The sequence below is a fragment of the Scyliorhinus torazame genome, chromosome 5 (assembly GCF_047496885.1).
Source record: "Scyliorhinus torazame isolate Kashiwa2021f chromosome 5, sScyTor2.1, whole genome shotgun sequence".
In the NCBI taxonomy this organism is placed as follows: Eukaryota; Metazoa; Chordata; class Chondrichthyes; order Carcharhiniformes; family Scyliorhinidae; genus Scyliorhinus; species Scyliorhinus torazame.
Genome location: NC_092711.1, coordinates 105561393 through 105580852, shown reverse-complemented (window position 1 = coordinate 105580852; position 19460 = coordinate 105561393). Strand labels below are relative to the sequence as shown.

The 19460-nt window shown below is 46.6% G+C and overlaps 2 protein-coding genes across 6 annotated transcripts in view; one reads left to right on the top strand and one right to left on the bottom strand.

The window, feature by feature from the left end:
• LOC140421554 (uncharacterized) lies at positions 1–11997 on the top strand. 3 transcript variants are annotated; one of them, XM_072506331.1, is made up of 3 exons: positions 1–141; positions 6381–6473; positions 10157–11997. In XM_072506331.1, exon 3 carries the CDS (start codon positions 10590–10592, stop codon positions 11778–11780), a length of 1191 nt encoding a protein of 396 aa, XP_072362432.1. In that variant the 5' UTR covers positions 1–141; positions 6381–6473; positions 10157–10589; the 3' UTR covers positions 11781–11997. The 3 variants fall into 3 exon arrangements, with proteins under 3 accessions (XP_072362432.1, XP_072362431.1, XP_072362433.1); XM_072506330.1 differs by having other exon boundaries at positions 1–149; XM_072506332.1 differs by having other exon boundaries at positions 1–205.
• A 3118-nt stretch (positions 11998–15115) lies between these two features.
• Positions 15116–19460, bottom strand: part of LOC140421561 (uncharacterized) — a 32394-nt gene continuing 28049 nt past the window's right edge. For all 3 annotated transcript variants that reach the window (XR_011946904.1, XR_011946905.1, XR_011946906.1), the window contains one exon: positions 15116–19379. The gene's annotated coding sequence lies outside the window, so the exon portion shown is untranslated. The remainder of the gene's footprint in view (positions 19380–19460) is intronic.

The following is a 19460-nucleotide window of genomic DNA, read 5'->3' as shown; positions in this document are numbered from 1 at the left end:
GCCGGAAGAGAGAATCTTGTGAAATTCCTTTGGAAACTCCTTTCGAAATACGAGGATTTACTGATGGGAACGTCAAACCAAACATCACATCATCCTCTGACTGAGTTACTCGATTCATCAGGACCTGAAAATCATTGGGCGGTAAAATGGTTTTTCTGTTCTGTCTGAGGGCAAAGATTTCAGATATCAGAGTGACTGGGAAAATGTAAATGACCATTCCGGGTTAAATTTGAGACTAATTACACCGATCACATTGGGGAAGTTAAATAATTTGCTGTTGTACTCTTATGTATGCAGATACATTTTAAAATTACCGCATTAGCATACTTGGCAGTTAAACTGGGCAAACTGCTGACCTTGTTCGTAGTGAGAGTTACTATCCGGGGATTTTGTTAAAGTTTGTTGTTTTGTGTTGCATTTCATTCAGCTCATCGTGGCTACAAAGTAGGTATTCAGCCGAATCCCAATTTCCAGATTGTGGTCTGTAGCTTTTTAAGTTACATCAATTCGAATGTCTATCTGAATACTTTTTAAATGTTATGAGGGTTTCTGCCATAATTTCAGGCAGCATGTCACAGATCCTCACCACCCTCTAAACCTCCTAGTCCTTCCCTAAATCTCTGTCCCCTTTTATATGTATCCCTCAACCAAAGGGAATAGGACCCTCCTTTCCAATCTATTTAAATCCCTCTGAATTTAAAAAATATATAAATTTATATTTTTCTCCAATTAAGGGGCAATTTAATTTTGCCAAGCCATCTAACGTGCACATTTTTGGGTTGTGGGGGTGAAACCCACACAGAAAATGGGAGAATGTGCAAACTCCTTACAGACTGTGACCCAGGGCCAGGATCGAACCCGTGTCCCCAACACGCAGGCGCACAACCACTGTGCCACCATGAAACGCCAGAATTTTATACATTTAGAATAATCTTTACTATTGTCACAAGTAGTCTTACATTAACACTGCAATGAAGTTACTGTGAAAATCCCCGTAATCACATTCAGGCACCTATTCGGGTACGCAGAGGGAGAATTCGGAATGTCCAATTCACCTAACAAGCATGTCTTTCGGGACATGTGGGAGGAAACCCATACAGACACTGGGAGAACCTGTTGACTCTACGCAGACAGTGTCCCAAGTGGGAATTGAACCCTGGGACCCTGGTGCTGTGAAGCAACAGTGCTAACCACTGTGCTACCGTGCCGCCCATAAAACAGTCCAGCTCTATGTTCTCAGATTAAAGAAGCTGAAGCGCCCAGAGTGGGTCTTGAACCCATGGCCCTGGGATTAAGACTCCCATGATCTGCCGACTGAGCTAGCCAGGCTGCTTTTCACAATTTCATTTGGGGGGGTTTAAACTAATGCAGCAGGGGCATGGGAACCTGGATTGTAGTTTTAGGGTAAGGGAGAATGAGAGTATAGAGGTCAGGAGCTCAGATTTGACGTCGGAGGAGGGGGCCAGTGTTCAGGTAGGTGGTTTGAAGTGTGTCTACTTCAATGCCAGGAGTATACGAAATAAGGTAGGGGAACTGGCAGCATGGGTTGGTACCTGGGACTTCGATGTTGTGGCCATTTCGGAGACGTGGATAGAGCAGGGACAGGAATGGATGTTGCAGGTTCCGGGGTTTAGGTGTTTTAGTAAGCTCAGGGAAGGAGGCAAAAGAGGGGGAGGTGTGGCGCTGCTAGTCAAGAGCAGTATTACGGTGGCGGAGAGGATGCTAGATGGGGACTCATCTTCCGAGGTAGTATGGGCTGAGGTTAGAAACAGGAAAGGAGAGGTCACCCTGTTGGGAGTTTTCTATAGGCCTCCAAATAGTTCTAGGGATGTAGAGGAAAGGATGGCGAAGATGATCCTGGATATGAGTGAAAGTAACAGGGTAGTTATTATGGGAGACTTTAACTTTCCAAATATTGACTGGAAAAGATATAGTTCGAGTACATTAGATGGGTCGTTTTTTGTTCAGTGTGTGCAGGAGGGTTTCCTGACACAGTTTGTTGACAGGCCAACAAGAGGTGAGGCCACATTGGATTTGGTTTTGGGTAATGAACCAGGCCAGGTGTTGGATTTGGAGGTAGGTGAGCACTTTGGGGACAGTGACCACAATTCGGTGACGTTTACGTTAAGGATGGAAAGGGATAAGTATACACCGCAGGGCAAGAGTTATAGCTGGGGGAAGGGAAATTATGATGCCATTAGACGTGACTTGGGGGGGATAAGGTGGAGAAGTAGGCTGCAAGTTTTGGACACACTGGATAAGTGGAGCTTGTTCAAGGATCAGCTATTGCGTGTTCTTGATAAGTATGTACCGGTCAGGCAGGGAGGAAGGTGCCGAGCGAGGGAACCGTGGTTTACCAAAGAAGTGGAATCTCTTGTTAAGAGGAAGAAGGAGGCCTATGTGAAGATGAGGTGTGAAGTTTCAGTTGGGGCGATGGATAGTTACAAGGTAGCGAGGAAGGATCTAAAGAGAGAGCTAAGACGAGCAAGGAGGGGACATGAGAAGTATTTGGCAGGAAGGATCAAGGAAAACCCAAAAGCTTTCTATAGGTATGTCAGGAATAAGCGAATGACTAGGGACAGAGTAGGACCAGTCAAGGACAGGGATGGGAAGTTGTGTGTAGAGTCTGAAGAGATAGGCGAGATACTAAATGAATATTTTTCGTCAGTATTCACTCAGGAAAAAGATAATGTTGTGGAGGAGAATGCTGAGCTCCAGGTAAATAGATTAGATGGCATTGAGGTAAGTAGGGAAGAGGTGTTGGCAATTCTGGACAGGCTGAAAATAGATAAGTCCCCGGGGCCTGATGGGATTTATCCTAGGATTCTCTGGGAGGCCAGGGAAGAGATTGCTGGACCATTGGCTTTGATTTTTATGTCATCATTGGATACAGGAATAGTGCCAGAGGACTGGAGGATAGCAAATGTGGTCCCTTTGTTCAAAAAGGGGAGCAGAGACAACCCCGGCAACTATAGACCGGTGAGCCTCACGTCTGTAGTGGGTAAAGTCTTGGAGGGCATTATAAGAGACAAGATTTATAATCATCTAGATAGGAATAATATGATCAGGGATAGTCAGCATGGCTTTGTGAAGGGTAGGTCATGCCTCACAAACCTTATCGAGTTCTTTGAGAAGGTGACTGAACAGGTAGACGAGGGTAGAGCAGTTGATGTGGTGTATATGGATTTCAGCAAAGCGTTTGATAAGGTTCCCCACGGTAGGCTATTGCAGAAAATACGGAGGCTGGGGATTGAGGGTGATTTAGAGATGTGGATCAGAAATTGGCTAGCTGAAAGAAGACAGAGGGTGGTGGTTGATGGGAAATGTTCAGAATGGAGTTCTGTCACAAGTGGAGTACCACAAGGATCTGTTCTGGGGCCGTTGCTGTTTGTCATTTTTATCAATGACCTAGAGGAAGGCGCAGAAGGGTGGGTGAGTAAATTTGCAGACGATACTAAAGTCGGTGGTGTTGTCGATAGTGAGGAAGGAAGTAGCAGGTTACAGAGGGATATAGATAAGCTGCAGTGCTGGGCTGAGAGGTGGCAAATGGAGTTTAATGTAGAGAAGTGTGAGGTGATTCACTTTGGAAGGAAAAACAGGAATGTGGAATATGTGGCTAATGGAAAAGTTCTTGAAAGTGTGGATGAGCAGAGGGATCTAGGTGTCCATGTACATAGATCCCTGAAAGTTGCCACCCAGGTTGATAGGGTGGTGAAGAAGGCCTATGGAGTGTTGGCCTTTATTGGTAGAGGGATTGAGTTCCGGAGTCAGGAGGTCATGTTGCAGCTGTACAGAACTCTGGTACGGCCGCATTTGGAGTATTGCGTACAGTTCTGGTCACCGCATTATAGGAAGGACGTGGAGGCTTTGGAACGGGTGCAGAGGAGATTTACCAGGATGTTGCCTGGTATGGAGGGAAAATCTTATGAGGAAAGGCTGATGGACTTGAGGTTGTTTTCGTTAGAGAGAAGAAGGTTAAGAGGAGACTTAATAGAGGCATACAAAATGATCAGAGGGTTAGATAGGGTGGACAGTGAGAGCCTTCTCCCGCGGATGGAAATGGCTAGCACGAGGGGACATAGCCTTAAACTGAGGGGTAATAGATATAGGACAGAGGTCAGGGGTAGGTTCTTTACGCAAAGAGTAGTGAGGCCGTGGAATGCCCTACCTGCTACAGTAGTGAACTCGCCAACATTAAGGGCATTTAAAAGTTTATTGGATAAACATATGGATGATAATGGTATAGTGTAGGTTAGATGGCTTTTGTTTCGGTGCAACATCGTGGGCCGAAGGGCCTGTACTGCGCTGTATTGTTCTATGTTCTATGTTCTATGTCTCTCCTCAGTCTTTTCTGTTCCAAAGAAAACAGTCCCAGTTTATCCAAACTTTCCTCAGAGCAAACATTGTCAATTTCTGGCTGATGTTCGTAAATCCCCTCTGTACTTTCTCTAGTGCAATCTTCCTGTACATGAATCTAGCTCTGGCCTAACTAGTCCTGTCCTGCCATTTATCATGTAATCCTTTGCCTTGTTTTCCATCCAGTTTTCTTCCTCACTATCACCAATGTTTAATCATTTTTGTGTCACATGTAAACTTCTTATTCATGTTCCTACATTTACTTTCAAATCAATGATGTAAACCAGGAGTGAAGGGCCAGTACTGATTGCTTTGAAACCGGCACTGGAAACAGCCCTTTGATTTTCTCTTTTTTATGGGATGTGAGTGTCACGGGCAAACCAGTTTGGTTGCCCATTCCTAATTGCCCTTAAACTGAGGGGCTTGCTAGGCAATTCAGAATTAAGTACATTTCAGTGAGTTGGCCAGATCAGGTAACACAGGTACAGACTTAATGGGCCGAATGGTCTCCTTCTGCACTGTAGATTCTATGATTAATTCTGACCTTGGGTCACTGTCTCTGCGGAGTTTTCCTGCGTCTGCGTAGATTTCCTTTCCGGGTGCTCTGGTTTCCTCCCACAGTCCAAGAATGTGCAGATTAGGTGGATTGGCTGTGCTAAATTGTCCCTGGGAGGTGTTACGGGGAAAGGGTGGGGAATTTGCCAAGGTAGGGTGCTCTTTCAGAGGGTTGCTATGGGCTCGATTGGCCGAATGGCCTCCTTCTGCACTGGGGGGATTCTATGATTCTACATTGGATCCAATGATGTGTTCACTCACACACTGCAGCCTGACTCTTATTATTGGAACAGACAGTGTTTGTTACACTCAAAGTGAGTGAATCCTTTGCTGTTTCTCCTCTGAGCCCCATCTCCACTATTAGTGTCTAATTGTCCTACTGAGACTCTCACTGTTATTATTGGACAATCAGCGCACAGTCTGAGCCTGTGGCCGCTCTCACCATCTGTAACCGTCATAATGCCTGGGTGATTGACGGCAGCTCCAGACCAATAGGAGGTGGAGGGGCAGGATTGGAGGACCGACCGAGAGCGGCTAGTCCTCCAACCAATCGGAGTGAATGAGGGGTGGGGCCCGCTGTGATTGAAGCATGCGCTGTGTGGGTAATGGAGATGCAGAAGGGCTGTGTCTTCAGATCCGAAATCGTGAGAGGCGATGAACAATATGGAGGGAGCGAGAGATCGTGGGGGTGGGCGGAAACATCGTGTAAAGCTGTTGTAAGCCGCAAACTTCGGAAGAGAGTTCACGGTTGTTTATAAATATGAGAAATGCCAATAAAAAGTTTTTTTTTTAAAAAAGGAAAAGAGTTTAAGGTACCCAGTTTGTACCGAGCGGAGCTACGGCTCCTCATGTTCGGCTCGGGTTAATGGCCGTCATCTTTATTGGATGTGCATCAGGGCGCATGCGCGTTTGTCATCTTTGTCGGGGCGATGTTTCAAAGAGTGGGAGGAGCTTGTTCCCCATTGTTCAGAATGGAGGCAACTTGTCCATCAAACTGGATTAGTCTTTGAGTCCCAATGTCTTATTGATGATGCAAAGTGGCGGCAGAGATGGAAAGAAAAGGAAGCAAATCCTGCTCTCCGGATTTCACTGTCTCATTGGACGTCCTGTCCCATGTGTCGAAAGCTCTGCGGCTCTGTTCAGTCACATGAAGACCCAGGGTAGAAATTCACAACCTTGAGTCAACATCACCCTCAAATCAGGGGACTGCTGATGACAAGAGGGACAGTGTGCAGCGGGGCGGGGGGGGGGGGGGGAGGATGAGCGATCATCCTGGACCAGGGAGCAGGAGGAGAGAATGTTGTGAATTTCTATCCTGGACTGACGGTGATTAATTTTGGAAACTCCTTTTACAGGGGATTAGTAGGGGAGGATTTATACTCAGCAAATTCAAACCGGGAGAAATGTTTATCTTTCCCAAATTTTATTTCTGGACTGACAGTGATGCCTTTTGTAATCTTCTTTCACAGGGACTTAGCTAGGGTTTCGCAGACAGGAAATTCACAACCAATCCTCACATCAATTCTGACAGCACCATTCGAGTTATCAGGACCTGGAGATGTGTAAGCATTGAATTCCATATCATTATCACTCACTGCGTAAAATTTCTTCCTCATATCCTCCCTGTAGATCTTGCTCACAACCTTAAATCTGTGTCCCGTAATCCTTTTACAATCTACTGATGGGAACAGATTGATTTATCTTTTTTCCGGGTTTGCTGTTATCGTTTCCGGTGTCTGGGTCATGCCAGATGGTCCGTCCAGGTTCCACTCCGTTATTGTGTATTTATAGCGGTTGAATGGACTTGGACCAGTCCATTTCCAGATCCAGTACACAAGTGAAGTCTCCGCCAAGCATTGATTGACGTGTATCCAGGTCTGGGATGGATCGCAACCATTTTTTTTACAAATGCCAGATCGGCCCAGTTAGGGGCTTAGCCATTCACTAGCACCCAATGACCCACTGACCACCACGTAACTCTCATTAGTGTCCGCAATGATCCCAGTGACCGAAAGAGGAATCTTTATTGATTAGAATTGCAGCAGCTCGAGCCCTTTGTCAAAGCCCGAGTGAAACACTTGGCTCACCCCTCCGCAGTCTGGTCTGATCTCTAACCCGCAAGTGAGTCTCCTGCAAGAACACCACACCAGCATTTTGATTCTTTAGGTGAGCGAAAACCCTTGACCTTCACTGGTCCACTCAATCCCCTTGCGTTCCAGGTGACCAGCTGTATCAAGGGTCTCTGCACCAGCCCCCATCATGGACTCAGCCATTTCCACCGTGAGGGTCTATCCAGCAAATTTTCAAAAAGTACAGGCCAAGGGTCCACCCAAGATGACCGCCACACACACACATCTTCAGAGTAAAACAAAAACAGTTTTATAGTCTTCATCAGCAAAGTAACCCCCCTCCCCCATTTTTCACCAACGTCCCACCGAGACACACAAATCTAACCGCCCCCCCCCCCCCCCCCCCGGGCTGAGCTTGTCGAACCAGCTAAAACTGGTTCACCGGCTGCAGCCCCCCCCTCCATCTCACTCCCATTCACCAGCTGACTGCTGGCAGGGCAGCTCCTCTCAGGACACCAAGAAAATAAAAACAACAATGTTGCCCACTCGAGAATAAAATGTGCCGTCACCCCCCACCCCTCCCCATAGATCTACGTTGTGCTTTGTAAAGAAAATCTCTCTTCATCTCCACACAGAAAAACAATCTATCAGAAAATGTCAAAACTATAGACAGGATATCACAACACCCACCCCACCCCACAGGGAACGTACATCTTGTCCAATACAGATAACTGGACCCAGTCCATGCTTTACAATAAAGGCATTCGCCTCCTCCAGTGTCTCAAAATGGAATTCTTTGGACTCATTTGTCACCTGCAGCTTTGCCGGGTATACCACCCCGAATCAAACTCCTTTCTTACACCGAGCAGCCTGAACCTTATTAAAGGCCGCTCGCTTCCTCACCAGCTCGGCTCCCACATCCTGGTAAATCCTCACTCGGATAACTGAGTGAATCCCTTCCCACACTCAGAACAGGTGAAAGGTCTGTCGCTGGTGTGATTGAGGTGATGAATTTCCAGCTCACATGTGGACTTGAATCCCTTCCCACTGTCCCCACATGAAAAATGAAATGAAAATCGCTTATTGTCACAAGTAGGCTTCAAATGAAGTTACTGTGAGAAACCCCTAGTCACCACATTCCGGCGCCTGTTCAGGAGGCTGGTACGGGAATTGAACCGTGCTGCTGGCCTGCCATGGTCTGCTTTAAAAGGCAGCTATTTAGCCCTGTGCTAAACCAGCTCCTGTTTCCACGGTTTCAGCATGCTGTTGGTGTCCTTGTCCCTCTCCACGTTTGATGATCAGTTGAATAATAAACTTTATTAGTGTCACAAATAGGCTTACATTAACACTGCAATGATGACTGAGAAAATCCCTTATTCGCCACACTCCGGCGTCTGTTCGGGTAATCAGAGGGAGAATTCAGAATGTCCAAATCACCAAACAAGCACGTTTTTGGGGACTTGTGGGAGGAAACAGGAACACCCGGAGGAAACCTACACAGACACTGGGAGATCGTGCAGACTCTGCACAGACAATGACCCAAGCCGGGAATCGAACCCAGGTCCGTGGTGCTGTGAATCGACAAAGCTACCCACTGTGCTATCGTGGTGCCCTTGTCTCCACAGAAGCATGAGTGGGTCTCTCTCCGCTCTGGTTTGATGTTTCAGATTATCCAGTACCGATGACAACTCAGGATTCAGGCGGTAGGGTGGAAATCCTCAGCCGGTCAAATTCGGTCGGGTGAGGCATGAGGGAGGGATGGAGCCGGCGCATGGGTCAGTAGGCTTCATAAACACTCCGTGTAGCCCGAAGCCCCGAATACGAAGCTAGGATACAGCAGTTGAACTGGCGAAAGCTGCTCGTCTTTTCCCCGAGACAGGCCTGAGTGGACGAAGTGTGGGGCCGGGTGAATGCGGAGGGAGCGATAGCCCCGGCTTAGCTCCACCTCCCATTCACTCTGATTGGCTGGAGGACCAGCCGCTCATATTTGGTCTTCCAGGCCCGTCGCCTCTTCCTATTGGTCCGAACCTGCCGTCAATCAGTCCCCGGGCATTGTGAGCTGGAGCAAACCCTTCACAATCATTGTCAGCTCCCTGGTTTGCAGCTGCGGGGCTTCTCCCTCCCTCCCGGGAACAGGCCCAGGTTAATGGGCACCATCCTGCTTCAGCCACTGGAGGCTGATTCACATCAGAGGATGGGGAGGGGGACAAGAAATAAGAGCTTCCACTTTGCACTCAAATCAATGAGGACCCTGATCTCTGGCAAGGAAGCAAACCGTGGCAGGTGGGCGGGGAGGATTCACAAACCCGCACTGGAGGCCCCAAACCCCCAATAAGACCCATTGGTTTTATTGTCAGTCTGCAGACAGGAGCTGGAGAACTGAACCCAGGCAGAGGAGAGGGAGGGAGAAAACTGGGAGTGGAGGAAAGAAATGGTGAGATGGGTTTGGATTTCAGCCCAAGGAGGAGGGAGAGTGTGTGGGACGGGGATTTACAGCTTTGGGGGAACAAGAGAGGAAAAAATGTTCCAGAGAAACTAGAATTGCCTGTTCAGAATTTCTATCCTGGACTGACAGTGGTAGCTTTTGTAAACTCCTTTCACAGGGGGTTAGAACTGGAGAATTTGCACAGAACAAACTGAACCCAACAGAAAGGTTTGTCTGTTTGCGAATTCTATCCTGCATTGATAGTGATGACTTTTGTAACATGAGAGATTACAGCGATCAGGAAAGATTAAATGGAGTGGGGCCTTTTTTCTATCGACAACAACAAATTTAGCAGTGACCTGCTATAAATCTTTTAAATTATCAGTAGTTTGGAGAGGGGCGATGTGAGAGAATCCAAAACCAGGGACCATCAATAAACAACAAGTCATAAATACAAGATAGTTACGAATAAATCCAAGGGGGCAATACGGACAAATTTATTTATCACATGTTGAGAATGTGCAACTCATTACAATGGAAAGGAGTTGAGGAAAGTGCTGAGATGTTTTCAAAAGGAAACGGGACAAGCACATGAGAGAAAATGGAATTGAAAATCAGCTGAAAGGCTGAGATTTGATAGGTGTGACAGTCGGAGATGTGTGCCGAGTATTGACAGCAGCAAAATCTGTGACAGAATGGCCTGTTTGTGTCTTATATTTTCACAGTAATTCAATGTAATCTCCTTTTACAGAATATTTGCAGATGCAAACATCATGTTGAGATCTGACCGAGTCACTTGATTCATCAGGACCGGCCTTTCAACGTGGAAGGAGAAATGTTTGTCTGTTTTGTCTTTCGGAAAAAAATTCAAAAGTCACTGTGATTGGAAAAGCACCGAGACACAGACATCTAAGTCATTTTCCACAGTTAGCTGGAACTGAGCTTTAACCAATCACACAGCATGAAATTAAATTGCAGCATTTACATCAGGGAGACACCGTACTCAGGCTTCAACTGATGATCCAAGTTGAAGAGACATAAGGACATTCGCACCAAAGGAATCAAGAAGCAGCAATAGGACATTCAGCCCCGTGAGCCTGTTCCACCATTTAATAACATCACGGCTGATCTGATAGTGACCTCAAATCTGCATCCCACCTACACCTGATAACCTGTCAATAACCATGGAGAAACCGTGGCAATGTGGGGACTGTGGGATGGGATTCAATTACCCGTCTGAATTGGAAACTCATCGACGTATTCACACTGGGGAAAGGCCATTTACCTGCTCCGTGTGTGGGAAGGGATTCACTAAGCTATCCAACCTCATCACACACCAGCATGTTCATACTGACCAGAGACCATTTAAATGTGCTGACTGTGAGAAGAGCTTTAAAAGCAGAAAGGATTTACTGATACATCAACGAACTCACACTGGGGAGAGGCCGTTCACCTGCTCCGTGTGTGGGAAGGGATTCACTCTGTCACCCCACCTCCTCAAACACCAACTTGTTCATAATGATGAGAGACCGTTTAAATGTTCTGACTGTGAGAAGAGCTTTAAAAGCAGAAAGGATTTACTGATACACGAACGTACTCATACTGGGGAGAGGCCGTTCACCTGCTCAGTGTGTGGGAAGGGATTCACTCGGTCATCCGACCTCCTGAAACATCAACTTGTTCACACTGATCAGAGACCTTTTAAATGTTCTGACTGTGAAAAGAGCTTTAAAAGCAGAAAGAATTTACTGTCACATCACCGCACTCACACTGGGGAGAGGCCATTCACCTGTCTGGAATGTGGGAAGGGTTTTAATGATTTGTCAAACCTCCGGACTCACCATCAGGTTCACTCTGACCAGAGACCGTTTAAATGTGCTGACTGTGAGAAGAAGTATAAAAGCAGAAAGAATTTACTGATCCATCAATGCACTCACACTGGGGAGAGACCATTCAGCTGCTCCGTGTGTGGGATGGGATTTACTCAGTCATCACTCCTCCTGAGCCATCAACTTGTTCATACTGATCAGAAACCTTTTAAATGTGCTGACTGTGAGAAGAGCTATAAAAGCAGAAAGAATTTACTGATCCATCAACGCACTCACACTGGGGAGAGGCCATTCACTTGCTCCGTGTGTGGGAAGGGATTCATTTGTTCATCCCAGCTTCTGAGACACCAGCGAGTTCACACTGGACAGAGACCGTACACGTGCCCCGTATGTGACAAGAAATTCACTCAGTCATCCCACCTGACTTCACACCAACTTGTTCACACTGACCAGAAACCTTTAAAATGTTCTGACTGTGAAAAGAGATTTAAAAGTAAACTGAATCTGCTGAAACACCAGCGAGTTCACACGGAAACAGAATCATAGAATTTACAGTGCAGAAGGAGGGCATTCGGCCCATCGCGTGCACCGGCCCTCGCAAAGAGCACCTTACTTAAGCCCATACCTCCAACCTAACCCATAACCCCACCTCAATTTTTGGACACTCAGGGTAATTTAGCATGGCCAATCCATCTAACCCGTGACAAATGTTGAATTCTTTACCCATCAGTCTGGTCTCAATAAAACTCGAGATGGATTTGTAGGCATAGTATTATTTATTTTAAACCAACTTGCAAGTCTGACTCGCTTCTCAGGGACACAGAACACAGAACCAGTCTCCTGGACCCCTTGGAAACGAATGAGGTAGGATACAAAGGGATCTCTGCAAATACATTCAAATGGCATCAAGTTTCACAGACACGATTCCCATAGGTCATCCTATGCCCCTCCTGACCTGGCCATACATCCTAATTGGCTCACTTCTCATTCCTTAACCCTGGCCACTTGTTACCCAGCATCCTTTTCTCCTCCTCTACCAGACACACCTCCCCTTCCTTACCATGCTTTCTGAAATCCTTTGTCTGTGAACTCACTAGAATTAGACCGGCCTACATCTACATTACTATAACTAATATATTTAAACTAACTATTTTATATCACATTCGTCACCCGCACATCTTTGGACTGTGGGGGGGAAACCGGAGCACCCGGAGGAAACCCACACAGACACTGGGACAACACGCAGACGCCGCACAGCCAGTGACCCAAGCCGGGAATAAAACCAGGGACCTTGGAGCTGTGAAGCAACAGTGCTAGCCACTGTGCTGCCGTGTCTCCCACACGTGGGAGCGGTACTGGGGCGAGGTTGTTCAACTGCTCCGTGCGTGGGAGGAGATTCATTCAGTCAAACAACCTAAACAGACATCAGCCAGCAAGTTCACAGGCAACAGCGGGGTTTGGATTCAGCTGTTGTTGCTGCTGTTAGTCACATCCAGGACTGAATGATGCCTTGACGTCTGATTCCAGTGAGGCGCCACAGTTTTCTGGTGTATTTAATCAGTGATTTAGACTTAAATGCATACTCCAGGATTATACAAAAGTTGCTCATGTGTTTTAGACAATGAGGGAGAAAGCCATGGACTGGGTCAGGTGGACAGAAAAGTGGTAAATGAAAATTTAGATAATGAGCCATTGGGAACGCACTTCAGTTAACTCCCGATAAAAATAAGGTCACTTTAGGGGAATGGAAAAAACTGATTGGTGGGGAAGTTTAAAAAAAATAAATTCAGACCCAATTATTATTATTATTTTTCCAATCAAGTGGCAATTTAGCAATTTTACCAATCCACCTAACCTGCACATCTTTGGGTTGTGGGGGTGAAACCCATGCAGACACGTGGAGAATGTGCGAACTCCACACGGACAGTGACCCAGGGCCGGGACTCAAACCCGGGTCCTCAGCGCTGCAGTCCCAGTGCGAACCACTGCTCCACGTGCTGCCTTAGCTACAAATAATTCTAATAACTTTATTGAACAGTTCTCAAATGGAAAGGCACTTGACCACATTAAAACTAAGGATCTGCAATAGACGTTTGATCTAGCAAGTCATATTTAGGGCAAGATTATAAACAGAGGGCATTCATTTAAAGTGATTAGAAAAATAAGCAATGCTGAGCAAGGCTAGGAGAGTGGGCAAAGTGGCAGATGGAATACAATGTGGAAAAGTGTGAGGTTATCCACTTTGGAAGGAGAAATGGAGGCATAGACTATTTTCTAAATGGGAAAATGCTGAGGAAATCACAAGCACAAAGGGACTTGGGAGACCTTGTTCAAGATTCTCTTCAGGTTAACGTGCAGGTGCACTGCAGCCTCACGGCACCGAGATCCCAGATTCGATCCCGGCTCTGGGTCACTGTCCATGTGGAGTTTGCACATTCTCCCCGTGTTTGCATGGGTTTCGCTCCCACAACCCAAAGATGTGCAGGGTAGGTGGATAGGGCACACTAAATTGCCCCTTAATTGGAAAAATGAATTGGGAACTCCAAATTTTTTTTTTAAATGTAAAAAAAAGGTTAACGTGCAGGTTCAGTCGGCAGTTAGGAAGGCAAATGCAATGTCTTCAAGTCAAGAGGACTAGAATACAAGACCAGGGATGTACTTCTGAGGTTATATAGGGGCTGGTTTAGCACACTGGGCTAAATCGCTGGCATTTAAAGCAGACCAAGGCAGGCCAGCAGCACGGTTCAATTTCTGTACCAGCCTCCCCGAACAGGCACGGAATGTGGTGACTAGGGGCTTTTCACAGTAACTTCATTTGAAGCCTACTTGTGACAATAAGCAATTTTCATTTCATTTAAGGCCCTGATCAGACCTCATTTGGAGTATTTTGAGCAGTTTGGGGCCCCGTATCTAATGAAGGATGTGTTGGCCTTGGAAAGCGTCCAGAGGAGGTTTACAAGAATGATCCCTGGAATGAAGAGCTTGTCGTATGAGGAACGGTTGAGGACTCTGGGTCTGTACTCGTTGGAGTTTAGAAGGATATGGGGGAATCTTATTAAAACTTACGGGATACTGCGAGGCCTGGGTAGAGTGGACATGGAGAAGATGTTTCCACTTGTAGGAAAAACTAGAAGCAGAGGACACAATCTCAGACTAAAGGGCGATCCTTCAAAACAGAGGAAGAAATCGTACAACACCAGGTTAAAGTCCAACCGGTTTGTTTCGACTCACTAGCTTCAAGGGCACAGTTCCTTCCTCACGTCATGAGGAGGAATTCAAACAGATGAGGAATTTCTTCAGCCAGAGGGTGGTGAATCAGTGGAACTCTTTGCCACAGAATGCCGTGGAGGCCAAATCACTGAGTGTCTTGAAGACAGAGATAGATAGATTCTTGATTAATCAGGGGATCAGGGGTTATGGGGAGAAGGCAGAATGGGGATGAGGAAAATATCAGCCATGATTGAATGGCGGAGCAGATGGGCCGAGTGGCCTAATTCTGTTCCGATGTCTTATGATGTGAAGAAAAACATTCTGTGCTGCGTGTGGGATCATGAATGCACTGCTCGAAAATGTGGTGGAGGCAGATTCAATTGATGCCTTGAAAATAATTGGACAACTATCTGTTACTATCAGATCAGCCATGAGCTTATTAAATGGTGGAGCAGACTGGGCTGAATAGCCAACTCCAGCTCCTTGCTCATCTGTTCGTATCTTTTGAGGAGAAAAATATCTGCAGAGTTCAGGGCCAATGACAGCGGATTGTGACTGTTGCAGAAAGTTGGCACAGATACAATTTGTTGAGTGCCTTTGTTTTGTGCTGTCACCTTTCTATGCCACTGTGTTATGAGGGAAATGCAGTGCACCAATGCAAGAGAGGCAGATTGCTCCCTCGATATGGATTGGATTTGTTTATTGTCACGTGTACCGAGGTACAGTGAAAAGTATTATTCTGCGAGCAGCTCAAACAGATCATTTCGTACATGAAAAAGTAAACTAAAAAGAAAATACATAATAGGGCAACACAAGGTACACAATGTCAATATATAGACAAAGGCATTGAGTGAAGCATACAGGAGTGTAGTACTAATTTGGTCAGTCCATAAGAGGTTTAGCGGGGAAGAAGCTGTTTTGAATCCGTTCATGCGTGTTCTCAGACTTTTGTATCTCCTGCCCGATGGAAGAAGTTGGAAGAGTGAGTAAGCCGGGTGGGAGGGGTCTTTGATTATGCTGCCCGCTTTTCCAAGGCAGCGGGAGGTGTGGATAGTCACTGAATGGGGGGCAGGTTTGTGTGATGGACTGGGCTGTGTTCACTACTCTCTGAAGTTTCTTGCGGTCTTGGGCCGTGCAGTTGCCATATCAGGTTGTGATGCAGTCAGATAAGATGCTTTCTATGGTGCATCTGTAAAAGCTGGTAAGAGTCAGTGTGGACATGCCAAATTTCCTTAATTTCCTGAAGAAGTAAAGGCGCTGTTGTGCTTTCTTGGTCGTAGCATCGATGTGGGTGGACCAGGACAGATTTTTGGTGATGGAAACCCTGTGACCAGTGCAGGAGAGGCTGGTTGTTGGGCAGTGTGAGCTGAACATACAGGGCTGGATAAAGACTAAGGCAGATGTCAAGACCCTTTGAGCGAAAACAGGTCTGGAGGGAGTGGGTCAGTGAACCTGGGGAGTTGCATTTTGCATGAATCGTATGACCCAGTCACAATTATGAACAGTAAACAAACCTATCACTGGTTTGATGAGATGATTTACCGTGTCCCAGATGTTGTAAATACTGTGCATACTGTAGATCAGCCTGCTTGCTGCCCATGTCTATTCTGATATCAGAATAATGTGCTTCTGTATGAAATAAAGTTACCAAACCTCTCATTGTGCTTCATGCCCAGCATCTTGCCTAACTGTGGATCTTCTGTTTTGCGGACTGGGAAATAGAATCTTCCTGTTTACTAATTGCTCTATGGCTGCTGTGTTACCCAGAATCCCCCGCGCTGCAGAAAGTCCCCGATCAGTGAGTGTACGAGGCCAGTGCGCAGGGGCAGTGTGGGTGTGTGCTCTGAGCATGCTCAGTGTCAGTCATGGTGAGAGAGTGAGGAGGAGCTGGGTTGAACACAACAGTGAGCTGTACCCCTGTGAGAAGGGCATCTCCCAGTCTCTGTTTGACTCTCCTACAGCTTCATGTCATGGTTGAGTTGGACAAGGAACTCTCATCATTTGAGCTGGAAAAGGCCATTGATTGCCGAGCAAGCAGAAAGGTGCCCGGCAAGGATGGAATTCCAGCTGAACTGCTCACACACGGAAAGTCCCATTGACTGTCACACCTTCCTGCCCTCCCCTTTTGGGCTGTGAGACTGGCCCACGGAACATGTGTGATGCAATAAAAACAGCAGGGACAGAGGAGACAGCATCAACTGCAGGGACATCTCACTCCTTAGAGTCAGGGGAAGACCTTCACTTGGGTGATGTTTAAAAGATTCATCTACTTGCAGACTGAGTTTATCCAGAAGCACAGTGCGGTCTCTGTGCTGACAGATCTACGGTGAACATGATCTTCTCCACACACCAGCTACAAGCGAAGAGAACAATTGGGATTTGATCTAAAGTGTCAGTGCTGAGAAAGTGAAATGTTCTAATTACTGAGTGAAAGAGAACCTTTCATTGTGAATCACAATTTACTGGTCCAATTGGAAAAGACACCAAAATGTTTCGATCTCAGAAGATAAACTTCAACCTTGAAGTTATGTTTCGGAGCTCACACGCTGTGGGAATCTTTGTGAATGTTTCCTCTTCCCTTTTGTAAACAAGCAGAGAAGTTAACCCTTTCCCCTGACAGCACGGCAACAATTTGAAATAAAGACTTTGACTTTTAAAGATTTGGCTTCATCCCATTTGTAGGGGTCATATTCCCGTGCAAATCAGCGCGGGCGGGATGGAAATTTGCCAAATATTTTTATAATCCGAATCTTTATTGTCACAAGTAATCTTACATTAACACTGCAATTAAGTTACAGTGAAAAGCCCCCAGTCAGCACATTCCGGAGCCTGTTCAGGTACACAGAGGGAGAATTCAGAATTGTCATGTGAGAATACCTTTAAGAAATGGGTGTTTATCAAATAGCTGCAGTGAAGACAGACAGCCCAGCTCCACCCACACTCTGATATCACTGCAGCTATTTGATAAACATCCATTTTCTAAAGGTACTCTCACATGACAGAATGTCCAAATTACCTAACAGCACGTCTTTCGGGATTTGTGGGGGGGAAACCGGAGCACCCGGAGGAAACCCAAACAGACACTGGGAGAACGTGCAGACGCCGCACAGACAGTGACCCAAAGCGGAATCGAACCGGGGACCCTAGCGCTGTGAAGCAACAGTGCTAATCACTGTGCGGCTGTGCCACCCCTTTAAAGGTCCTTTACCTTGGGTGGGAATTTCCTGTCTTGGGTTGGGGAGAGGGTGGCGGGGGGGAAGGGGGTGTGTGCAACCGGAAAAAAATCCCTTCCCACTCTCAGAGCAGTGAATGGTTTCTCTCCAGTGTGAGCGCATTGGTGAGTCAGCAGATCCATTTTGCTTCTAAAATTCTTCTCACAGTCGGTACACATAAAATGTCTTCTGTCAGAGTGAACATGTTGGTGTGATGTGAGATGGGTTCGAGTTATAGAGTTTTACAGCACAAAACACGGCCCTTTGTCCCATTGTGTCTGCCGGCGATCAAGCACCAATCTATTCTAATCTCAGTTTCAGGGATTATTAACATCAACTGAAACAAACTCCAGCTGTCAGAATGAACATGGTTCTGTCCTGGATGTGATTTTGGTTCAGTCCTGGATGTGATTAACATCAATAACAGCAGATTCCTGGAGGCACTTGTGAACTCGCTGGTGTGTCTGCAGGGTGGATGACCGAATGAATCCCTTCCCACACAGGGAACAGATGAACCCTCCCCCCCTGGTGTGAATGCGCTGGTGTTTCAGCCGGAGGGACTGCTGAGTGAATCCCTTCCCACACACGGAGCAGGTGAACGGCCTCTCTCCAATGTGACTGCGCTGGTGAATCAGCAGATTCATTTTGCCTTTGAAGCTCATCTCACAGGCAGAACATTTAAAAGGTCTCGTGTCAGAGTGAACACGTTGGTGTGAAGTGAGGTGGGCAGACTGAGTGAATCCCTTCCCACACTCCAGGTGGGTGAATGGTCTCTCCCCAGTGTGAACTCGCTGGTGTCTCATCAGGATTGATAACTGAGTGAATCCCTTCCCACACACAGAACAAGTGAATGGTCTCTCCCCAATGTGAACTCGCTGGTGATCCAACAGTTTGCATAACTGAGTGAATGTCATCCCACACTTGGGGCAGGAAAATAGTTTCTCCGCAGTGTGAACTCGCTGGTGTAACAGAAAGCTGGATAACTGATTGAATCTCTTCCCACACTCAGAGCAGGGGTACGGCCTTTCCCCGGTGTGAACCCGCTGGTGTGTCAGCAGATTTTCTTTTCTTTTAAAGCTCTTCTCACAGTCAGAACATTTAAAAGGTCTGGTGTCAGAGTGAACAAGTTGGTGTGTAGTGAGGTGGGTTAGTCGAGTGAACCTCTTCCCACACTCTGAGCAAGTGGCCTTTCCCCGGTGTGACTGCGGCGATGAATGTCCAGCACAGACGGGGATATGAATCCCTTCCCACAGTCCCCACATTTCCACAGTTTGTCCATGGTGCCGGTGTCCTTGTGCCTCTCCAGGTTGGACAATCGGTTGAAAACCCGTCCACACAGAACACGTGTACGGATTCTCCTCGCCGTGAATGGTGTGATTTATTTTCAGGCTGTGTAACAGGTTAAAGCTCTTTCCACAGTCAGTTCACTGGAACACTCTCACTCCGGTGTGTGTGCGTCTCGATGCTTTTCCAGTCACACTGATGTTTCCACAGTCAGTTCACTGGAACACTCTCACTCGGGTGTGTGTGTGTGTGTGCGTCTCGATGCTTTCCCAGGCACACCGGTGTTTGAAATCTTTCCCACAGACAGAACAGACAAACATTTCTCCGTCCACATTCAAAAGCCAATGATATTCAGGTCCTGATGAATTGAGTGACTCTGTCAGATCTTGATGTGATGTTTGATTTGAGTTTCCTGTCTGCCAATCCACTCCTTGTGACCCTGTAAAACCAATTTGCATAGGTTAGTCCAGGACAGAAACTTAGAACAGATAATTCTAGTTCCCGGAGCATAATTATTGCT